This window comes from Halichoerus grypus, chromosome 1, assembly GCF_964656455.1.
Source record: "Halichoerus grypus chromosome 1, mHalGry1.hap1.1, whole genome shotgun sequence".
Classification (NCBI taxonomy): Eukaryota; Metazoa; Chordata; class Mammalia; order Carnivora; family Phocidae; genus Halichoerus; species Halichoerus grypus.
The window spans coordinates 202,920,792-202,934,840 of NC_135712.1; the positions used below are offsets into that span (position 1 = coordinate 202,920,792).

The window sequence follows — 14,049 nt, forward strand, 5'->3', positions numbered from 1 at the left end:
CTTCGGCTCAGGTCATGATCCCAGGGTCCTGGGATCGAGCCCCACATCGGACTCCCTGCTCAGCCGGGAGCCGGCTTCTCCCTCTCCCCCTGCTCGTGTTCCCTCTCTCACTCTCTCTGTCAAATAAATAAATAAAATCTTTAAAAAAAAAAAAGAAGTACCATTGTAACTATTTTTAAGTGTACAGCTCAGTGGCATTAAACATTCATATTATTTTGCAACCATCACCACCACGCATCTCCAGCACTTTTTCATCTTCCCAAACTGAAACTCTGTCCCCATTAAACACCAACTCCTCATTCCTCTCCCCTAGCCCCTGTCTCCCACCGTTCTACTTTCTGTCTCTGTGAATCTAACTACCCTAGAGACACCATATAAATAGTCTCATAGTATTTGTCTTTTTGTGACTGGCTTATTTCACATAGCATAATGTCCTCAAGGTTCATCCATGCTGTAGCGGGTGTCAGAATTTCCTTTTTTTTTTTTTAAAGATTTTATTTATTTGACAGAGATAGAGACAGCGAGAGCAGGAACACAAGCAGGGGGAGTGGGAGAGGGAGAAACAGGCTTCCTGATGAGCAGGGAGCCCGATGCGGAGCTCGATCCCAGGACCCCGGGATCATGACCTAGGCCGAAAGCAGACACTTAACAACTGAGCCACCCAGGCGCCCCAGAATTTCCTTTTTGAAGGCTGGGGGCACCTGGGTGGCTCTGTCAGTTAAGCATCTGACTCTCGACTTCAGCTCAGGTCATGATCTCAGGGTTGTGAGATCAAGCCCCACATCGGGCTCCGAGCTGGGTGTGCAGCCTGCCTGAGATTCTCTCTCTCTCCCTTTCCATCTGCCCCCCCCACCGCTGCCGCACATACACGCTCTCTCAAAAAAAAAAAAAAAAAGTCCTTTTTTAAGGCTGAATAACATTTCACTGTATAGATACACATTTTGTTTATCCATTTATTCTTCAGTGGGCACTTGGGTTTCTTCCACCTTTTGGCTGCTGTGAACATGGTATACAAATACCAAGTCCCCACTTTCCATTCTTTTGGGGATATGCCCAGAAGTGGGCTTGCTACATCTTATGGTAATTCTCTGTTTAACTTTTTTAAGAAACTGCCACAGGATTTTCCACAGAGGCTACACCATTCTCCATTCCCACCCACAGTGCACAAGGATTCCAACTTCTCCACAGCCTCATCGATACTCATTATCATTTTTGTTTGTTTGTTTTTAAATAGCCATTCTAATGAATGCCACCTGATATCTCATTGTGGTTCTGACCTGCATTTCTCTGATAGCTAATGAAACCAAGCATCTCTTCATGGGTTTGTTGGCCACTTGTACATCTTCTTCGGAAAAATGTCTATTGAAGTCCTTTGCCCATTTTTAATCGACTGTTAGATTTTTTGAGTTGTGCTCTGAAATTCTGATAGTTGGCTATCACTTTAAAAACTCACCTCTCTGTTTCCCAACGCTTCTCCTGACACCACTCCTGGTGTGACTGTGCCCAGGCACACACATGTTCGTTTCCTGAAAGTGTGTAGCCAAGTTAGGGCACCTGGATTTTACCCTATGGCAGTGAAGGAAGTATACATATCACACTACAGAAGGCAGCAATTAGAAATCGACATCTGTGACCCCGGGGCGCCTGGGTGGCTCAGTCGTTAAGCGTCTGCCTTCAGCTCAGGTCATGATCCCAGAGTCCTGGGATCGAGCCCCGCATCGGGCTCCTGGCTCGGCGGGAAGCCTGCTTCTCCCTCTCCCGCTCCCCCTGCTGTGTTCCCTCTCTCACTGTCTGTCAAATAAATAAATAAAATCTTTAAAAAAAAAAAAGAAAAAAAAAAAGAAATCGACATCTGTGACCCCTTAAACTCAATAAACTGGTTTCTCAAGTATTTGAGGTAACAATGTTTTTAAGAATAATATGAAACTCGAACTTCTTTTTACTTGATCTGAAACTATTCTTTCCATAGATCTGGTACCCTGAGCTTAGATAAATGGGTATTGATACCTTTTATGACTTAACTTTGATCAGCTTTCATCTTTCCAGAGAGAAATGTGCTACTTTTCCAATCTAACCTAAGCAGAAAAACACCTTAAAACCCAGGATCACCAGAGGGCTAAGAAGGTAGTCCAGTAGGAATCAGCTCGCGGGCCCCCACCCCCCAAGCTCAGAACAGTACTTACATTTTTAAATGGTTGGATTATCCTCAATTTTGCTTCTTGTCCCACAAAGTCTAGAATATTTACTATTTAGTCCTTTAAGAAAATGTTTACAGATTCCTTGCCTAGAACAACTCGTAAAATTTTTTATCAGGTTGCATAAGCTTTTACGTATAAATAAATGCCCTTGGTGATACCTGAATCTTTACTTTCCTGAAATATCAAAATTAGTACATAGAGTAATAGAGAAAAGTACACACCACCCAAGTGCCCTCTTTCAACCCATTCCTGCCTCATCTGAGCCTCAGATCCCACAGTTCACCTCCCATCACCGGGGGAGGCTTGAACCAGCAGAGGACACATCCTGACCAGCCATGTGGGGACCCTCCCTGCACCACACTTACCCCTTCAGGTTAATAAGGGGCAGGAAATTTAGATCTGCTCTCAGAACTCTTGGGAGACAGTATGATACAGATACAAGGTCAGGTAGACTCTCCGCACCTCCACTAAAGCTGGGGAGGCTGGAGAGAAGAGTCCAGATTTCCCAAGGCCCAGTAGCCCCCTAGCCCCCTGGTTGGGAAACATGTACATGCACCCCCCCACACACCCCCAACCCCACTCCCAGCTCCCACTCAGCCCCACTCCTGCCCAGCTATGATCTGGCCACAACACAAACTGACTTCTATAGCTGGGTTGTTAGTTTCTCCCTCTACTCTCTGGAAAGTTTTAAGATAAACATTAACTTCAAAAATACATTTGACCTTAGAAACTATAATTAAATTAGTTAAAACAAAACACTAGAGAGTGCCCGGCACAGAGAAGGTCCACAACCCGTGCCAGGTGACATGACGGGAGGACTGAAGGGTCCTTGTCCTTGGCCAGTACAGGACTGAGGTCCTCTGAGGTTATCAACCTCTCACTTCCAGCCAGGACCCCTGGCACCTGCTAGGCTGAGGGGCAGGACCCCCCCCGCCCCGGGAATACAGAGCCCACCCCCAGGCACCACATCACTGGGGAAATGATTCCCTCTTCACCTCTGCTCTGAGTACTATTTGAAGTACATCTATGAGCTGCTGAGCTGATCAAGGCCTGCCGACATTCTCTGCCCAGGGACAGTTTCATACAACTGACTACAGAACTCAGACTGTGCACATCAGAGTAGCAGGAAGAGAGGTCATTTCAGACCCACAGAGGAAAAGCATGAAAATTCAAAAATTACTCCTAAATGTGCTGGTAAGAACTTTTAGACCACAGATTTTTACTCCAAACCTCATAAGCACTGTGCCACTCAGGAAGAAATGGGACCTTTCACAGTCCCTCAGTCCCTGAGTCTGCCAGTGCCCCACGGCCTTCCCACTCACTGTCCCCGGGCTTCTGCACAGCTGGCTCTTGGTCCTTTGGGTCTCAGTGCACAGGGCATCTCCCAGGAAGGCCTCCCCTGGCCCCATCTGTGGGGCCCCATGGCAGAAGTCCCTGCTATCACCCCAACACCTAGAAATGAGCCCACACCCCAGGAGGTCCTCATAGCGTAGGCTATATCTTCACATCCAAAAACCTAAAGACTGGAATGTAAAATAACTCATTAAGTATTCTTTTATCCCAAGGTTTAAATAAAAAGAGTGGGAAATCGCCTTTCCCTCCGTGTGGCCCGAGGCAGAGGGGAGCGGCAGAGCCTCTGAGCCTCCCCTCAGGAAAAGGCTAACAGAAGTTCTGGCCTCCCCCACAGCTTTTGAGAAAGTTTCAAAACTACAGAGGGTGAACAACTCACACATCTGTCACCTGTATCCACCAGCCACTCACATTTTGCCATGCTTGTTCTCCCCCTTTGCGCACACACACACGCTTATTTTCCCGATCCATTTCAGAGTCATGGGCCCCAGGACAAGCACTTTCTCCACATAATCAAAAGCCTCCCGCTCAGGAATAATACTGATGAAACTGACAGAATACTGCTATCTAATAAGCACAGTCACAATTCCCCAACATCCTAATAATGTCTTATAGTTTTTTACATTCAAGACCTATATAACACGTTACTTGTGATGTGTCTTTAGCCTTCTTTAATTCATTAGTTTTAACCACATGTAACAGCTGAGATTCAACCATTTCTGACCTACAAAGATGATGTCACACGGTCCCACTCAAGAGAGTGGTCCCCAGGTTCTGGATGAAAAGGATCTTCAGGGACACCTGGGTGGCTCAGTCAGTTAAGCATCTGCCTTCGGCTCAGGTTATGATCCTAGGGTCCTGGGATCAAGCCCCACATCGGGCTTCCTGCTGAGCTGGGAGCCTGCTTCTCTCTCTCCCTTTGCCCCTCTCCCTGCTTATGTTCAGTCTGACAAATAAATAAATCTTTAAGGAAAAAAAAAAAGAAAAGAAAAGGATCTTCACCGGCCTCTCCCTTTACAGTGGACCCTTTTTCTGGTCAGCATGCAGAGTCCAGCCCTACGGTTCCATTTCAATGCTCAAAGTATCCCTGACGTGTCCAAAGCATCCCCAGCTCGTCCTGGGCTGTCCCTGCCTGCCCAGTCCTGGGATCACCACTCTCAAAGGAGCCCACTCCACACCTGCAGGGAGAAGCCAGGGTGTGACGGCTTTTCTCTCCAAAAACATAAAGGCTGGAATGTGACGGGAGGCTCAATCCAAAAACCAGGATACATCACAGGACAATGACCCAGACTGAACCCCAGCTCAGGGGCATGAAAGGAAGAGGGAGGGGCTGCCCTGGAGAGCAGGACCAGGAGACAAGACAATCACATTAACGCGGACCTCACAGGGGACCAGACCAAGCCAAGACATTTTCTGACGAGTGAAGAATCTGATTGTGGAGAAAGAGAAGCCCCACGTATTAGACGATCCCAAAAAACTATTGGTGCTGTTCATCCGACAACAGCAGTACTATGACAGAAAGATGCCTTTTGTTTCTAGAAATGCATACTAAATATGATAAGTCAAAATGACTGGGTATCACTAACTCATATGGCTCAACCTCAGAAGGAAGGGTGAAATGACAAGTTGGATTTGCTTTAGAACTCTTCGGCAATGAAAAGAAAGGGGGAGACGAAAATCTTCACAACTGCTGAATTGAGGAGATGGATGGTCAGGGTTTGTTTTATTTACAGAGAATTCATAACCAACATTTTTACACAATACAGATGGACGAGGTGGCCTCCTGGGATCTGGGTTAACTCTGTGGAGCCATGCACTCAAAAAGAGTAATGGAAAACAAGCACAGCTCTGACCAAACGCCTTCCAATCCAGGATAAGGAGAGCCACCTCCCCAGATTCACTGTCATCCCTGGCAGCTGAGTTCTGCAAGGAGCTAAGCAGACAGGAAGGTGCCGTCCTCAGTTGTGACAAATGGCTGCCCACAGAGTTCAGCAAGCAGCCTATGTCTAGAAGCCATCCTGGCAACAGTCTGCAGGGATCCTAAGAAGCCTGGCTTGGCTCGGTAGTCCAGCTCACAAGGTGCTACCAGACCAACATATATAAACGGCACAACGACCCTTTCCCAGGCATGGGGTCCCAGGACCCAGGATCCTGGTGTTTATCAGAGGAAGGAGGGTTCTGCTCTCAAGGAAAGCTCCTCTGGCAAGAAGAGTTCAAAGCCCCCCTGAGAGCGTGACCCTGAGACTTGGAAAGAAACACCGAAGACTCAGCCAGACTCACTGCCCTTTTGCACCTTCCAGGCCACGCTCTGTTCTGGGTCCCACTGAGCAGAGCGAGGTGTCATGACCCTTCTCTGTGGTCAGGACTATCGCACATCACTGAAAGACCACCCTGCCACCCTGCCAGGGTGACAACCCCAACTGCCCCTCAGCTGAGAGCCACTGCCCAGCATCTGCCCCCTCCAGCCTCCGTGCATGCTACTCTGCTGGGGCCTCTTGCCCTTCCTCTCAGGGCAGGGCCTCCAAAGGCTCTGCTAACCAGCACCACCCTCACCCATACCTCCCATCAGAGGGGAGCCCTGCCTCACCCTTGGGGGATCGTAGGCCCTGATGAAAACCACAGACAGGAACTCGTGTCTGCTCTAGCCATAATTCCTCTGAGGACTCAGGGCCAACAGGGTATCCAGTGCAGTGAACACATCCCAGGAGGAGTGGCCACTCTGGCCGCCTGGTACTGTGGCAGCTCACACACTCACGGGTACACACACGCATAGTGCGCAGGGGCACGTGTCTGAGCACCATGCACTCTGCCTGAGCTCCCCTCTGGCCTCGTCCATACTCTGCCAGGTCTACCTGCATCTAAGGGCCCTTCCTCTCAACTGAGGTCACGGCACCCTCCAGCAGCTCCATGAGGCTCCAGGATCCAGCCTGAGCCCCGTGGCATGGCATACCAGCCTTTGCCTGCACCCACTCTCCCTCTACCCCGAGCCAAGTGTAGTGTCCCATGCCCACCCCTCTGCCTAGCAGGCATGCCTTCCTGAACAACTTGAGGACCACTACTCACAAAGGCTTTCCCTGTGCAGGACAAACCACTCCCTCTTCTGGGCCCTCATGATCCCTAAGGTCAACTGCAGTCTGGGCAGCACCTGTCATTTCTAACAAAACAGTTACGGATGGCAAAGGATTCCCTTTGACCCCCAGCGCTCAGAGAGCACAGCAAGGCAAGGAAGCAGGAACTGCTGAGAGGGCCAAGAGCCAAGGACCGGGCCGAAGAGGTTGGCCTGACAGCCTATACAGTGGGGACAAAAGAAAACATGAACAGATATATGAGGGCTCCCAGGCTCACCCTGAAAGCAGTGTGGCCAGGTCTCAGTTCCTGACTCTGAACTCAAGTGGAGGGCCCAGCACAAGGGTGGTGAATCTCCCCAACATGTGACTGGGAGTAGCTGAGCACGGGGTCACTCCATTTCCCTACATTAGAGCTGCTGAAGAGACACTACAAAGATTAACAGGAGCAAAAATGAAGGAGAAGAAAAGAAAAAGAAGAGTGAAGGAGAATCAAAGACAATGAACAACTGTGGGACGATCGAACAACTCCCCAAATTTACTACGAAACACTGAATTGCACACATACAAACAAGAGACTCTATAGTATGTGATCATACCTCAATAAAGCTATTAGAAGAAAGCCTCCTTTTCTTTCGTTGTGAGAGCTGGAAAGAGAACTTTTTAAGTTAATATTGATATTGTACTAGTGTTAACTTTGCCCCCAATCATACTGAATCTGGGTTAAGAAATTGGGGTAAATAAGGTAAGAAGTCATTTCACTTATGTGACTGACACATAAACCCTTTGTCTCCCCTGACTGCCCAGAGAGTCCTAGCCATTTGGAAACAAACCTGGGAAATCCAATAAGGGGAAAGTGCCGGACAAACACTTGCCAGAGCTCCTGCAAGGTTACCAGCGTCTTATCTCCAATTTTCTCAAGGTGTGCTTATATCACAGCTGAACTGAGTGTTCACAAAACCAGATGGAAAAAGTCCCACTCAAATTTTACACTCACCACTTTCAGGAACCCCTGGACTGTATCGAACTCATTCCTCCTCTTCATAAGCTACAGGCCAGTAAGCAGAAGATGATCTGTTTACCTGGCTGATCATGAATATGTAAGGACAGCCTTCCATGATGAATTCTGAAGGCAGCCAGGACTATGGTTTTGAAGACTAGGTAGCAACTCTTTAGCCAAGTATCTTACTACTTAAATAGGAAAAAAAAGCCCAAGTGTATGTACACAAGACTACAACTGATGGGGGCACCAGGCTGGCTCAGTTGGTAGAATAAGCAACTCTTCATCTCAGGGTCATGAGTTGAAGCCCCACGCTGGGCACGGAGCCTACTTAAAAAAGACTACAATTGATGAGGAGCCTCTGTTTATCTGTTTACCTGTTGATGGCCACTGGCGTTGTTTCCAGTCTGGGGCTCTCATGAATGAAGCAGCTATAAACGCTCAGAACAGCCTCACGTGGGGACAACCACCTTTGTTTCTCTGCTGGGCCACAGAGGTGGGTGTGAACCATTCCACCAGCGAGGTATGAAAGTTCCAAGTGGTTTTCCATCCAGCCTTTTAAAAAATTTGAGCCACTCTTATGAGTGGGTAGTGATCTCTCTGTGTGGTGTTTCTTTTAAGTTTCACTGGGGTATAACTGACATACAATAAAGAGTGCAGGTTTAAAGTGTACAATTTTACAAACTGACATACATCAATATATGTAAACACCCACAAACAAGATAATGAATACATCCATCACCAAGTCTCCTTATGCCCTTTGTCATCCCTTCCTCCTTTTTTTCCTTCCTCCCCCAACCACTGATCTGCTTTCTATTACTATTAGTTAGCTAGCACTTTCTAGAGCTTTATATGAACAGAATCACAGAGTATATACTCTTTTTTTGTCAGAGTGCTTCTTTTACTCAATGTAATTATTCTGAGATGCATCCACATCATTGTGTGTATCAATAGTTCATTCCTTTTTTTTTTTTTTTAAGCTGGGTAGTGTTCCCAACTTAGATTTTTACCATAATTCCCATATTTGAAGAAAACATGACAATAGCGACCATCAAAAGGAAATATTCAACTAGGCAGGCCAGAAGGTTTGTAACACCAGCTATTATGTAAAGCGCTTCTGAAATTACCTTTCCCTGCCCTTTGAGGGGTGGGGGAATGGCCCAGAAAAGACTCAGATAAGCAAAAGAAAATGGTCCCTTGTATCTTAAGGACACTTGGCAGGACTATGTCAGCACTTTTCATCCCAGGATCTCAAGGGCTTTAAGAAATACCAGTTTTATTTCATATACAAGAAAATAAATGTTACTTGAACTGACTCAGAGCTCAGCAGGAGTCACCCTTGCCAGCCATTCTCCTACTCTGGCAGGTACACACATTCTGCCTCTAAAACTTTCAGGTAAAACCAACTCAACAAAACTGTTATCAAATGTGGCTGCACGTCAGGAAACAGTCTGGCAGCTCCTGGAAGGGTTACACACAGAGCTACCACACAACCCAGCAATCTCACCTACAGCCACACAGAAACTTGCACACGAATGTTCACAGCAGCACTGTTTATAACAGCTAAAAGTGGAAACAACCCAAACATCCACCAACAGATAAGTGGAGAAACAAATTGTGGTCTGTCTGTACTGTGAAATATTATTCAGTCACAGAAAGAAATGGGAGTAGATACGTGTTACAACATGGATGAACCTTGAAAACATGCTCAGTGAAAGAAGCCAGACACAGAAGACCACACATGGTCATTTATATCAAATGTCCACAGTAGGTAAACCTGAGACATTAAGATTAGTGGTCGCCTGGGGTTGGAGAAAGCAGAACCGACAGGCTAAGAGGTGTGGGGTTTCTTTTTAGGGTGAGGAAAATGTCCAAAAATTGATTATGGAGATGGCTGCACACCTGTGAATATACTAAAAGGTACTGAACTGTACACTCTAAATGGGCAAATCGTACGGTCTCTGAATTCTATCTCCAGAAAGCTGTGAAACAGAGGTGGCTGCACAGCATTTGATAAGTCACAGCCACTCACCCAATAAGATAAAATCAAAAGGCATTCAGAATGGGTTTTCTGAGTCTTTCTGAAAGCCCCATCATACAGTTAGCTACACAGCCAACTCCTAAGGACAAATAAGAAAAACCCCAAACGTAGTAGGCAGCCAATGCCACCACCTGGCACAGGAGATAATCAACTTTTTTCTACTTCCCAATTCTACTCAGACTTTCCTGCCCCAAATTCAGGGCCTTCTCTTGCGATACAAAGGATATTACTCCCAATCCCCAAACACAAAAGTTAGGCTACAGGTGAGTGGGTCATCAGAGTTAATTAAAGGCAAGGAAGGATAAACCCTTTCGATGTCATCAGAACTCAAGTGAGCTCAACTGCAACATCTACCTTCGGTGGAGAGTTTTAAGGCTCTTATTTTATACAGCTCAGTGTCCAGGCGCAGAAAAATAGATTATTTCAACTTAAAGAGAAGGACACACCCTGCAATTAATCGCAAACAGAATGCAAGGAACAAAACTAGAAGTCAGAGCTGCTGTATTATATTAGTTACAGTTTAAAAAGAATTTGCAATAAAACAATTACCCTTCCCAATCCTGAGCTGCCATGAATCATGGCACACCGCTCAACTGAGAAATCTTTCTCCTCAGCCTTCTGGACACACAGCGCTTATCTGATCCATCTAAACATAAGTGCAGATTTCATCTATGTTTAAAAATAACAAAAATAAAACTCCTTACACCCCCTTTTTACAGCTGTGGAAACAGAGAGGTCTACAGAGTATGAAACTACAGGTGTTATTATGAGCCTCCAACAGCTCATTCACTTCTCCAGGCAAACTCTCCCAGTCTCTACCTTCCTCCACCGTATGTACACCAAACTGAAAACACATACATACTCGCACACCTGTTCTCCCTGATGCTCCGCCCATCAGGCGTCTATTTTTAAGGAATCTGGGGTTAGAATGAGTCAAATGTTTTCTGCTTCTATTAGGGGCTAAAAGAAAATCCAAGTGGGTGGTCTACCCACGGGAGTGACTCAATCAACTAGAATGCAAGCCCTCCTCCCCCAAGGACAGAGTCTGAGCTCACTCTGGCTGAGATGGGGTGGCTCCCCCAGCCCCGACAGTGGGTCCTCATGCCAAGGGACCCCTGTGACAAGGGATCCCAGCCCAAGACCCCTGCCAGTCCCCTCTGCCACTCCAGGGCAGGGACCTAGGTTCAAGAAGTGTGAGCATGATACTTCCCATAACACAACCCAAACTTAAAATACCTAAGTAGCTTTCCCTAAACATTCACATCATTGAAAACAAAATTTTCCAACGTGGCAGTACCACTTACGTAAAACCCACTATCACTGCCCCACTTGAGGAACAAACTCAAACCTAACTTTTCCAAGGCAGGGCTGTGGAATTACATAACAGGTCGGTTTCAGCAACAGGCAATGTAAGGAGGAAAAACAAAACGCAACCTGACTCGAATAATCTTAATAGCCAGCAAGTATGGGATTCTCCACTGGAGGCAAAAATTCCGTTTCTGCTCCGGGAGCTTCGACCCTCCCCTCTCCAGCGTCCCTGGGCCCGGGGAAATTTGAACCCGCGGCTCAGTGGGCATGATTAGGGGGGTGGGGGGGTGGGGCAGGGAGGACGGATCGGCCAGAGGGGGGACCGGGGTAGATCACCACCCCGGGAGCTGGCTTGAGCAGGGCACGGACCCAGCAGGAGGGTAACTTGGCGACAGGTCACCCCCGACCCGGCTAGGTACGGACCGAGGGCAGGTCACCTCGGACACGCCCGGAAGGGACTTCGGGCAAGTGACCTAAGACGCGGCCTGAGACAGATTCTGAGCAAATCACACAGACCCAACCAGAGCCAGACTCGAAACAGGTCTCCCCAGGCCCGGCTGGAGACCGAGAACCGAGGCAGGTTACTCCGAATCCGGCCGGAATTGGGGGACCGGGGAAGGTCAGCCCGGGCCGAGCCTGAGTGGGGGACCAGCGACAGGTTACTCCGAACCCAGCCAGAGTGCGGGACCCGGGGCAGGTTCCCGGGCGCCGAGGCCCGGCCCCGGCTTCCGGCGCCGCCATGTGCCGCTCACCTGCGCGTCCAGCTGTCCGGCCGCAGAACCCGCGCCCGCGCCGACCGGGCCGCCCGCGCCACCTCCTCCGGGGCCGCCGGGGCCACCCGGGGGCGTCTGCGTCTGGCTGGGGAGGGTAAAGTCGGTGAACTCGAACTCCGAGCCCTGTGTGTCGGCGCCGAGCAGCTCGGCTTCCTCGGTGTCCAGGAAGGTGAGCGTCTGAGAACTGGGCCCGTACGCCTCCACGCTCATGGTGCCGCCGAGTAGGGCCCTCAGGCCGGCTCCGCGCCGCACTCGAGCCCGCCGCCGCGCTGAGGCCTAGGCCGCAGGCCTCGGGCCGCCGCCGCCGCCGCGCCCACGCTCCTGAACCGGGTTGAAACGCCCGCCGCGGCGCGAGCCGGGCCAAGAGCCACGCGTGCCGAGCCGCCGCCGCTGCCGCCGAGGCCCTCAGCGCCGCTGCTCCCCTCGGAGCCGCCCGCCGCTCGCAGCCCCCGGCAGGAACCGCCGCCGCCGCCGCCGCCGCCGTGCGCGTGCGCGAGCCCGACGCCGGCGCAGGTGCGCGTGCGCGAGCCCGACGCCGGCGCAGGCGCGCGCGCTCCTCGCGGACGCCTCCAACCGCGCCCGGACGCCCGCAGCCGAGCGGGCCAGCGGAACACTTAGCGCGCACGCGCGGGAGGCGGGGCTTCTAACCGCCGTCGCGGCGGCCGCACGAGGACGTGGTCCCGCCCCAACCACTGCCCAGTGGCGCACGGCGGCGTGACCGAGGTAGTTGCTTCCGTAGGGGTGACGAGAGTGCCTCGGGTTAATTGAGCACTATCTGGTTGCTTTACAAAGGTGGTCTCGGAACAACCAGTTGAGGAGGCTTGGCAGGGACGATGTACCTACATCTCTGGGAGAAGCTCCCTGGGCCTCAATTTCCCCATCTGTAAAATGGGGTTGCCTGGCACAGAACGGGTGCTCAGTAGTCATTGGTTGAATAAAGGAATGGGGACAGTCCTTAGCACGGAGGCTGGCACAGGTGATTGCTGCTGCTTCGGACGATAATCATAACAATAATGTTAATTATTAATGTAATTATTATATTAGCCATAATAACATGATATATTGTAATTATTAATTACATTAATTATAATCACATAATAATTTTTAATCTTATTCAGAGGCAGTATATAGCAAAGTGATTGGGAGCACTTGCTCTGGGGTGAAATCCAGACCTGGACACCTGCCAGCTGTGTGACTTTGTACAAGTGACCTCGCCTCTCAGGGCCTAGAGTTTCCTCCCCTGGGAAAGGGAAATACTATCCATTAAGATGGGATGAAGAGGGGCACCTGGCTGGCTCAGTGGGTGGAGCCTGTCCCTGGATCTCCAGGTTGTGAGTTTGCGCCCCATCTTGGGTGTAGAGATTGCTTAAAAAAATAATATTTAAAAAATGGGATGAAGAATACATGAACTACTATTCACTCCCTTAAGTATTTATAAAGGAAAATTCCACATGGACAGAGGTTGGCTTTGTTCACATCACACAGTCTTCCCCAAGGGGAGAATAATGCCCCCACACAGTAAGTGCTCAGTAAAAGTTTGTCCAAAGGAAGCCTCAGCTTCCTTTTTTTTTTTTTTTTAAGATTTTATTTATTTATTTGACAGAGAGAGTTAGAGCAGGAACACAGGCGGGGGAGTGGGAGAGGGAGAGGCAGGGTTTCCGCCGAGCAGGGAGCCCGATGCGGGGCTCGATTCCAGGACCCTGGGTCATGACCTGAGCCAAAGGCAGACGCTTAAAGACTGAGCCACCCAGGCGCCCCCCTCAGCTTCCTTTTTTATATAGCGACTCAGAGAACCTCCCCACCTCCACTTCCCTTTTTGTCACAATATTCTGGGGCCCTCTAAATACTTGAAGTCAGTTCACGGGGCTCCTGGTTTGCACAGCTACGCTAAAAGTTCCTGATCCTTCATGGTTCCTCATTTTCCAATATTCCTGTCACTACATTGATAAGAGTTTCCTTTTTCTTTCTTTACATCTTTTCTGGCCTCCTACCATGCATTAAAATGTGGGAATATAGAAATTAAATAATTAGGTCCCCAGGAAGACACAGTTTAAGAGGAAATTCCAACAAACCAATAGATGGTTTCAATAAAACACAAAGCGCTCTTTGGAAAATATTCAGTTGAATTGATAGAAGCATTTAAAACCAATCTAGTAACACCTATCAGAGTTTTAAACACCTCCTCCTCCCCTCCTTTGACCTAGCAATTCCAGTTCTATGGATTTCCTCCTTATTTTCTACATACAGTCACATTTGCAAAATGACATTTTGGATGATATGCTAAAACATTATCTATTTAACACAAAAAAGTTGG

General features: G+C 48.9%; 1 protein-coding gene across 2 annotated transcripts in view; it reads right to left on the reverse strand.

Annotated features, from left to right (window-relative positions):
• UPF1 (UPF1 RNA helicase and ATPase) overlaps positions 1 to 12,200 on the reverse strand; it is a 36,466-nt gene extending 24,266 nt beyond the window's left edge. Inside the window, exon 1 of one of the 2 annotated variants that reach the window (XM_036093833.2) lies at positions 11,715 to 12,200. In XM_036093833.2, the coding sequence (XP_035949726.1) occupies positions 11,715 to 11,945 (231 nt within the window). In that variant the 5' untranslated portion in view covers positions 11,946 to 12,200. The remainder of the gene's footprint in view (positions 1 to 11,714) is intronic. The other variant, XM_036093834.2, reaches the window with a different exon arrangement.
• Positions 12,201 to 14,049: the final 1,849 nt, after the last annotated feature.